This window comes from Peromyscus eremicus, unplaced genomic scaffold (genome assembly GCF_949786415.1).
Source record: "Peromyscus eremicus unplaced genomic scaffold, PerEre_H2_v1 PerEre#2#unplaced_72, whole genome shotgun sequence".
In the NCBI taxonomy this organism is placed as follows: Eukaryota; Metazoa; Chordata; class Mammalia; order Rodentia; family Cricetidae; genus Peromyscus; species Peromyscus eremicus.
The window spans coordinates 887,003-897,456 of NW_026734313.1; the positions used below are offsets into that span (position 1 = coordinate 887,003).

Below are 10,454 nucleotides of genomic sequence, written 5' to 3' on the forward strand. Positions count from 1 at the left end.
ATCACTCCAGCCTGCACAGAGATTGTCTCCATGTCCTCTCAGAATAAAACTCTGAAAGCCACTGAGGAATTGGCTCTCCAGACACTCCTGCTTTTCGAGATTGGGTCTGGGACACTGGCCAACATTCTTCTGTTTGTCCATAATTTCTCTCCCATCTTTACTGGCTCTCGACTGAGGCCCACACAGGTCATTGTCACCAACTTGGCTGTGGCCAATGTGTTCATTCTCCTTGTCACTGCATTTCCAGACAACGTGATGGTTTTTGTTTCAAGGAGTCCTCAAACTAACCTGCAATGCAAAATTGGGTACTTCATTCGCCTGGTGGCTCGAAGCACAAACATGTGCTCCACCTGTGTCCTGAGCATCCATCAGTTTCTCACCCTTGTTCCTGGTCACGGGGGTAGGTTGATGCCTCGAGGAAGAGCCCCTGATGTCCTGAGTTATTCTTGTTACAGTTGTTGGTGGTTCAGTGTCTTAAATAATGTCCACATTCCAATCAAAATCAGTGGTCCACAGAGCACAGGCAATGACACTCACAATCAAGGCAAGTGGTTCTGCTCCACATCTGGATTCAGTGCAGGCATTGTCATCTTGCTTTTTGTCCATGATGCCATATTCATCAGCATCATGGCCTGGACCAGTGTCTCCATGGTGCTTCTCCTCCATAGACATCACCAGCGAACACAGCACATCCTCGCTGCCAATCAGAACCACCGAGGCCATGCTGAGTCTAGAGCAGCCCACACCATCCTCATGCTGGTGGTCACATTTGTTGGCTTGTACCTCCTAAATTTCATTTGTGTTATCTTACACACTTTTTTAATGGACTATCGCATCTGGTTGAGGCATGTAGGTGAAGCTTTGACGGCGTGCTTCCCCACTATTTCTCCTTTCCTGTTGATCTTTAGGGATCCTAAGGATCTCTGTTCTGTGCTCTTCAACTGCTGCAAACCACAGTCAACATGCAAACATAGAAGACAGCTTTACTAACAACCATACACACTCTATTAAGTAAAAGTTGTTTGAAAATCCTTCCTCATAAACCAGACATGTTGATTCACTGAACTTATCGCACCTCTGGGGAGACTGAGCCAGGAGGATTGCAATGTAACCAATGGCATGTCAGCCTGCAGAGTGAGATCCAGGCCAAATTGTGACAAGGAGACCCAGTCTCACAACTCTGTATCTCCACCCTGTTTTTCTCTGCTGAGTAGTACTCCATTGTGTATATGTACCATATTTTCTTTATCCATTCTTCAGTTGAGGGGTATCTAGATTGTTTTCAAGTTCTGGCTATTACAAATTGTGGTGGTATTATGTTCCCCAAATATTGTGTACCCTAATAAACTTATCTGGGGTCACAGAACAGAATAGTCACTAGATATAGAGGCCAGAAAATGGTGGCACACACACCTTTAGTCCCATCATTCCAGAAGCAGAAATCCCTCTGGATCTCTGTGAGTTCAAGGCCACATTGGAAACAGCCAGGCATGGTGCCATACTCCTTTAATCCCAGAAAGTGAGCCTTTAATCCCAGGGAGTGATGGCAGAAAGCAGAAAGGTATAAAGGCGTGAAGATCAGAAACTAGAAGCTTTTAGCTTGTTAAGCTTTTAGGTTTTGAGCAGCACAGTTCAGCTGAGATTCATTCTGGATGAGGACACAGAGGTTTCCAGTCTGAGGAAATAGGGTCAGCAGAGAAACTGGCAAGGTGAGATCTGCTTCTCTGATCTTCCAGCATTCACTCCAATACCTGGCTCAGGTTCGATTTTATTAATAAGACTTTTTAAGATTTCTGCTACAATCTTCTACACCAGAGATTCTTCCATCTCTTGAATTCTGTTGGTTATGCTTGCATCTGTGTTTCCTGTTCCTTTACTCAGATTTTCTATTTCCAGCATTTCCTCTGTTTGTGTCTTCTTCATTGTTTCTATTTCAGTTTTCTGGTCTTGAACTGTTTCCCTCACATGTTTAATTGCTTTTTCCTGGTTTTCTTGGCTTTCTTTAAGTGATTTATTGATTTCTTCCAATTTTTTAATTTGTCTTTTCCTCAATTTCTTTATCGATTTCTTCCAATTTTTGTTTGCCTTTTTCTCAACATCTTTATTGATTTCTTCAATTTTTTGTTTGCTGTTTCCTCCATTTCTTTAATGAAATGTTTCATTTTTTCTTGAAAGGCCTCTAGCATCTTCATGAAGCTGTTTTTATGGTCACATTCTTCTGCTTCTTTTACGTTTTGATGTTCAGGTCTTGCTGTTGCAGGAGGGCTAGGTTCTGGTGATTCCATATTACTTTTTGTTGTTATATGTATTTTTGCCTTAACTTCTGCCCACCTCTTCCTCTACTAGGTGCAAGAGGTGTCTGTGTCTGAGTGAGCTGCTATTGGTCCAGTCTGTGCTTGCTGTGTCTGCGTCTCTGGGGGCCCCTCTGGGTCTAATCATGGCTCTTGGTCTAATTAGAGTTGGTAGATTCTGTATCTGAGGAAGCTGCTCTTGGACCAACCCCAGCTAGTTAATTCTGTGACTCACCAAGCTGCTCTTTGTCTTATTGGGGCTCTTCGTCCAGTCAGATCTAACAGATTCTGTGTCTCAGGAAAACTTCTTGGTCCAATGAGAGGTGGCAGATTCTATGTCTTAGAAAGCCACTCTTGGTCCAATGAGGACTGGTAGATTCCCTGTCTCAGGAAGTTACTCTTGGTCCAATGAGAGCTCTTGGTCCAATGAGAGCCCTTGGTCCAATGAAAGCTTGCTCTTGCTCCAATGAGTGCTGGCAGTTTGGTTTCTGTGCCTCAGGAAGTTACTCTTGGTCCAATGAGAGCTGGTGGTTTGATTTCCATGCCTCAAAGTTACTGGGGTCATAGTAAGATGGGTATGGGGGCAGGGTGTAGAACTTATGGATTGCAGGGTACAATGGGGGGGTTGTAGGGGGGCTTCCTGCAGGAATTTTCCCTGCTGGCCAGCAACTGAGGCAAGTGTTGGGTGGGGATTGCTGGGGACTGGCTGTGTCCCAGGGCCTGGGTCCTAGGGTCAGGACTCTCTGTGTGTGAGAAGAGTCATTCACCTCTTGGTCCAATGAGAGATGGCCTAAAAAAATTCTTTAGTTATTTTGCACACAATTTTCCACTTGCATGTATGCCTGCATGCAAAAAGAGAACACCAGATCTCATTATAGATAATTGTGAGCTACTGTGTGGTTACTGGGAATTGAAATTAGGACCGCTGAAAGAGCAGTCAGTGCTCTTAACCTCTAAGCCATCTCACCAGCCTCTATATTCTTATTCTTGTTCATTTTCCCTTACCAGTCAAATGTCTAAACATCTTTATATTTGTTGTTTGAACTGTTTATGGAAATGTTATCTCACATAGATGAGGCTAATAACCCATATGTATTGGCATGTGATTTTTAATTGGCAGACATGAACTTTACAGTGAAAATGGAGATGTGTGCTTCTCCTAGAGTCTAGACCCACATAAGGCCCCCAAGCAGTATTAATATGCTCTGCTCCTCTTTGTGTCTTTTTTGCACACATGATTATCTTAAATGCTGGCATGTGGATAGGGAAAACATTGTGCAATGATAGATTGCTACTCACATGTCCAGGTCAACATTCTTTGTCTCTCTCTAAAGAAATTTTGCTGGATGGACAAATATTCCTAAAGTAGCAGAAGCTTCATTTCTGCCATTCACTGCGTGAGATTTTATTTATCATCATCGAAATCAAAACTAAGCTCCTAGTTTCCTAACAGACTCATTTGTTTTTTTCCTGTTTCTTTTGCCTTTCTCCTGATGGTATACTCTGTTGCCTGAAATGGGTACAGTTTATAATTTTTAATATTTTGGTTTTTAATTAATGGTGGATATTTGTTTAGGAATAGAGGGTGAGCCATAAAATACTCATCTTCTGGTTAGAATAACTGTGGAACACTTCACAGAACTTACAAGAATAATATAATAAATCTATCTCACCTCCAATACGCTATACACTGCTGTAGGATTCTCTCAGCAGCAGCAACCATGGACAGACAAGGAAGAGTACATCTCCATACCAAAGTCCAAATATGAAGGTAATATTCACGGTATGGTATTGACTCATCTGTTGGCTACACAGTAATTATATATAGGTATTTGTATGTGGTGTGTGTGTGTGTGTGTGTGTGTGTGTGTGTGTGTGTGTGTGTGTGTGTAAATTTACTTTTGATGATGCATGAGGAAATTAGGAGATTTTCAGATGCATAGCGTCCAGCCTGTCATCCCAGGGCACGAAACTTCTGTCCAGAATACACGTATCCAGCACACACCTTGTTCCTTCTATAATCACTGGTCATCTACAAAGAGTCCTCATTTGCAGCCTTCCACTTTACAGAGGATCTAAAGACTTTTGTGTGTGCACTGCCAGGAGCTCTTTGAACTCACTGAGAAGTAGGCTGTGGAGATGGGATTTGGTCTACTTAGTTGAGGCACAAACACTTGGTTTCCACAGTCCTCTAACAACCCTTCCCTGAGTCAGGATGGGCTCTGATTCTGTGACAAGCTCCAATGTAAACAGCAAAACAGGCCAAGGGGAAAGACGTCATGCACTTTATTACAACTGAGGGGAACACTGTTTCAAGGAGAGGGGGCTATTGTCAATCTCTAGTTATAATAATGTTTACAATAGAAACAGTTAATGTGCTGCTTATCCCCCTACAGGATAGAGGGGACATATGTCTAAAACCCCTCAGCCATTGTCTCAAGATAACATTTTATCAGGGCTTTTCCTTGTTTTTCTGTTGGATGTTGTCAACTTCAGTTGCTTCATATTTTGCTTTGACTCATCTACTATTTATCATCAATGGAGACCACAAGCCTGTGTATGTGAGAGCATTTCCTGGACTGTACAATGCAGACAATATTGTTGAGTGACCTGTTTTATATGGTGTCTGCAGAGGAATATACAGAGATTTATAACTGAACACTATGTATACTGGAGATACTAATTTATTGCTATTATGCTACACATGTATTTTCGAGCCAACTTTCTTTTTAATTTAATTTACTATTTTGCTCTGTTTTATCATAAGGTGAAAGGAAAAAAGGAAACAGGAAACAGGAAAACATATTGTTAAAAAGGTGTGAGAATGAAATACTTGTAGCACAAAAAAAATGTGTATTAAGATTAATACGGCTGGATGATTTTCCAGCATCAGAAGAAAGTGTGGAAGCCTGAGTATTGGTGAAACTATTAAGGCCACTCCACGTAGTGAAAAGGAGATTTATTTAATGGTGTAACTTATAAATTAGGGGATAGGTAGGTCACGGGGTCTGGGGAAGGTGTATCACAGTCCAGCGGTGTTCTCTGGAGCTCTGCTTGGCCCACCTCCACCATCCAGGGTCCCGGAACAGAGAGAGTGCTGGCTGATCCAGAGCTCAGGTCTCCAGGCACCTCCCTTGGCCCTGCCTTGTAGGCGTGACAGTTGCCAAAGTCTCAATGGGGGTTGGAACTTCCAGATCAAAGCTGGAATGGATACCCACTACACCTGACAAAGTTATGAAGGTCTGAGTAAGATATAAATGGAAGTGAAAGGTGAGTTGTTGATATGTCATCTGTGATCATATCTTTGTAAGACCAAATTTCAATACATCAAATTAAAATGGGATTCTCTCCAAGTATTGATCTTTCCTTGGTAAGTTTTGCAAGTAGTACCTTAAGAGAACAAAATATTTGTCCATTCAGTATGTATTTAAATGTATTAGAGTTTATTAGGCTTCATTTTCCATTTCTGTCTAAATTTTACTCAGTGGGTATTAATACCATACTAGGAGAGGTGACTGAGCAGTTAAGAGTGCTTGTTTGTTTTTCAGAAGACCCAGGGTCGGTTCACAGCACCTACATATGGCTGACAGACATCTGTGGTTCAATTTTCAGGGGATTCAAATCTCTCTTCTCTTCAGACCACTCAGGGTACAAGACATGTGTAGTGCACATTCATTTTTATTACAAACATTCATACATACAAAATAAAACTTAATTGTTTTCATTTGTTTCCTTTGATTGAAAGTGGACTCTGTTCTCATACAATATATTTTGATGACAGTTTTCCCTCCTTCTATTTAACCCAGTTCCTTCCTCAGGATGCACTCTTTCTGTCTCTCATAGAAAACAATGGTATTCTTAGAGATAACAACCAAATGTGACAAAACATAATATACTAGGAGAAAACAAAAAGTCATCATATTGTGACTGGACAAGGCATCCCCACAGAAAGAAATGATACTCAAAAGCAGGCACAGGAATCAGAGCCCCACTCATTCCCACATGTAGTGGGTAGCCATTCCAGCTGTGATATGAAAGTTCCAACCCCCATTGAGACTTTGGCAACTGTCACGCCTACAAGGCAGGGCCAAGGGAGGTGCGTGGAGACCCGAGATCTGGATCAGCCAGCGCTCTCTCAGTTTCTGGACCCTGGACGGTGGAAGTGGGCCAAGCAGAGCTCCAGAGAACACCTCTGGACTGTGATACACTTTCCCCAGACCCCACGACCTACCTATCCCTTAATTTGTAAGTTACACCATTAAATAAATCTCCTTTTAACTATGTGGAGTGGCCTTAATAATTTCACCAATACCCACACTCAGGAGTCCCACAGAAATACTAAGCTATAGGCAGTAATGTATATTCAGAGGATATGGGGCAGACTCCTGCAGGCCCTGTGCTTGTTTCTTCAGTCTCTATGAGCTTATATGCACCTTGCTCAGTTAATTCAGTGTGCCTTGATATCCTGGTTTCCTCCATCCCCTCTGACTCTTACACTCTTTCTGCCTCCTATTCTATAGTCTTCCCTGAGTTCCAAGAGGAGGAATTTGATGGAGACATCCCATGTAGAGCTTTGCATTCCAAATGTTGTAAGTCTTGTGAATCCTCAAATCCCAACAGAGTGACACACCTCTTCTAATGAGGCCACACCTCTTCTACCTTCTCAAAGTGTTCCACTAACGTGGGAACAAGAATTCAAACATATGAGTCTACAAGGGCCAATCTCATTCAAACCTCCAATATCTAAATCTAATCTTTCTACAACATGAAGAAATCATGAAGAATTCTCAGATGATGAGTTCTGCCACTGGGATGAAAGGAAAATGATTGAGGAGGGTAATGTGTGGTGGTATTGTGTCCCCCGAAATATTGTGCACCCTAATAAACTTATCTGAGGTCAGAGACAGAACAGCCACAATATTAAACATAGAGGATAGCAGTGGTAGCACACACCTTTAATCCCAGCACTTGGGAGGCAGAGCTAGGCAGAAATCCATGTGTTCAAGGATACAGCCAAGCATGGTGACTCACACCTTTAATCCCAGAATGTGAGCCTTTAATTCCAGGGAGTGATGGTAGAAGGCAGAAAGATATATAAGGCATGAGGACCAGGAACAAGAAGCATTTGGCCTGGTTAAGCATTGCCTGTTTAAGCTTTCAGGCTTTGGAGCAACACAGTTCAGCTGAGATTCATTCTGGATGAGGACTCTGAGGCTTGCAGTCTGAGGAATCAGGACCAGCTGAGGAATTGGCAAGGTGAGATAGCTGTTGCTTGTTCTGCATCTGATCTACCAGCATTCACCCCAATAACTGGCCTCAGGTTTGATTTTATTAATTAGACTCTCTAAGATTCATGCTACAGTAATGGATGGTCTTGTGATCCCATCACAAATACAAAGGCTTTGATGAGGATGCTGAAAAACTCTGATGTTGACTCTCATAGTTTCCTGCCTAGGATGCTCCACTCCAGTAACTCCTGCTTTTACTTCACTCTCATCTCCTCCTGGGCTCCAGGCAAGGATCTTTTCCCTCCCTCTCCCTGTAACACAAAAGGAACTTCAGTGTCCTGTGATTTATTAGACAGATCTCTCTGAGGGGTTCCCTTTCTCTCATAGCCAGTGTCCCACATCAGTTATAAGGAACAATAGGAGCCTTCTCCCCAAGAACATATGAAGTTGGGGAATTAAGTTCAGAGTAGGCATGGTCTTTCATGGTTTGCCCTAGACTCCTCTTTGTAGACGCCATTGTGTAGACCAGTGTCATGATGGTGCTTCTCCAGCATAGACACTGCCAGACAGTGTGGCAATTCACACTCAAATGAGAACCAATTCACACCTATTCAGAGGGGTAAGATAAGAACAGGGGGACACATATTGACTGTGCAGTTTAGACTAATGATATGGCAAAGGAAAATAACCAGTTTTTTTCTTGGCTAAAACCACGATTGTTTGTGGACCTCTGAGCACCATCACCCTCTCCAGATATCAGAGATGTCAGAAATGGCTGAGATCTCTGTTTCCTCAATGATTTTGGGTTTCCCCTTCAGAGGGGAAGATATTCTAGTAACAGTGAAGTCTATAAAGGGTAAACCTGGTCAAGGCTAGCAAATAGAATCTCTGGCCTAATTCAACATTAAGGTTACATGGGTCCATCACCTTCCTGAGATATTCTGACTCAAGAAGGAAGTGCCACCTTACGAAGTTGGCTCACCTTAAGCCATACAAAAGGGAAGTTGGAAAAATTATCCCCCTGATGAAATCCTCTACTTTTCCAGATGCCCTGCCTAGCACTGGCTTTTACAAGAGCACAGCCAAGCTCTTCTGAATCACTTTTCTCCCTATCTCTGCTCTAAGCAATCTTTCCCTGAGATTGTCTTTCCCCACCCACTCAACCCTCACTAGGCGGTTGTCTTCCATTGTGTGACTGAATTCCATGCTGGCTTACCTGGAGTTCATGGCTCCTCTCCATGACATGTCTATTCCCCTCCTGTGAGAAGCCTCTGAGATTTACAGCGTGACTTTACTTTTCAACTTGAATCAACACATCCTTCAGCCTCTATTTGAAGTATTTTTAAAACCTTTTTGTGAACAACACTAAGAACTCCAAAAGGAACCTCCAATTCCCTTTTATAATCTAGTGATGTTAAGGAAATCACCCAAATATACACATTAAATAAGTAAATATAATTTTAAGAATAAAATATTACTGAAAGCATCCTGCAGACTCCTTTGCTTCTCCCTCTTCATCTGTGGTTCCCATTCTCTGCTGCTGCATGTCCTCTCATGATTTGTGAGGGAGACATCACCAAACTGATTCAATCCCCCCAAGATTACTGTAGACAACACATCCTTCCTTGGAATTGCTATTGAAGTTATGGTTCAGATGTCCCAGCATCCTATTCTTGTTGTGAAACCTGTTTTCAAATAATCATTAGTATACTCCTTGGAGATTTTAGAAGACAAACATGCCTGATGGCCACCATCTTGGTCAACTTTGATGATTGTGTCCTACAGTCTAATTTTTCCTTCATTATCATCAACCAGTCTTACCACCTAAAGAAATATTCTTCAGACTCTCTACTGCTCATGCCTTTCAAATCTTTAGTACTTTATTTATTGACTGTGTGTGTATATATGTGTGGTGATATATTGTGTACCCTAATAAAATTTGCCTGAAGATCAGAGAACAGAACAAGCCACTAGATTAAACATAGAAGCCAGGCAGTGATGGCATACACCTTTAATCCCAGCACTTGAGAGTCACAGGCCTATAATCCCAGCACTAGGAAGGAAGTGATATGGCTGGGCGGAGAAAGGTATATAAGGCATGAGGAGATAGGAACTAAAGTTTTTTCATCTGAAAAGTCCCTTTTGGCTGAGGACTCAGAGACAGTCAGAGGATTCATGAAGTTGGTGAGGTGAGATGTGGCAGTAGCTTGTTCCTTTGTCTCTCTGATCTATCAGCATTTATCCCAATATCTGGCTCTGAGTTTTTATTATAAGAGCATTTTAGAATTTGAGCGACATGTATGTGGGTTTGTCTATGTGTGTGTGTGTGTGTGTGTGTGTGTGTGTGTGTGTGCGTGTGTGCGCGCGCGCGCGCAAGCGTGAAGACATATGTGAGAGGGTACCCATGTAGTGGTCACTGGACAACTTGATGAAAAATACCTTGTAGGCACTGTCTTTAGTGGCTCCGGGGGATGAGCCACTAAAGGGTTTTCTGATGGCAGGGTCTACAAAGAGAGAGGTGGGGCCCAGCTAAACACTTGAAGGAATCATTTCCCCCCTTAAACCATATGAGTCAAACTGTCCAACTGAAGTCCTCAGGTTTCAAAACTTCAGGTTGTTCTGAGATTTTCCTGAGACATTCAATGGCTCCTCAGTGTCTTAAATGATATTTCATTCCAGTGAAAGTCACCTGTCCACAGCCCAACTCAATGACACTGACTCTCAAAGCAAGTATCTGCTCCTATCTAGTTTTATTGGAGACGTGGTCTTCCATGGTTTGCCCATGACTCCACTTTGTCAGCATCAGTCTAGACCAGTGTCGCCATGGTGCTTCTCCTGCACAGAAACGACCAGAGAGTGTGGCACTTCACACCTTGAGTGAGAACCAATTCACACCTTATGTGAGAACCAAATCACACCCACTGAAACCATCCTG

At 42.5% G+C, this 10,454-nt stretch overlaps 1 protein-coding gene across 1 annotated transcript; it reads left to right on the forward strand.

Moving 5' to 3' along the window:
* On the forward strand, positions 1-990 carry LOC131901354 (vomeronasal type-1 receptor 4-like). The gene has a single exon (XM_059252534.1). The coding sequence runs from the start codon at positions 31-33 to the stop codon at positions 988-990; it is 960 nt and encodes a 319-aa protein (XP_059108517.1). The 5' UTR covers positions 1-30.
* The last annotated feature ends 9,464 nt before the right edge of the window (positions 991-10,454 follow it).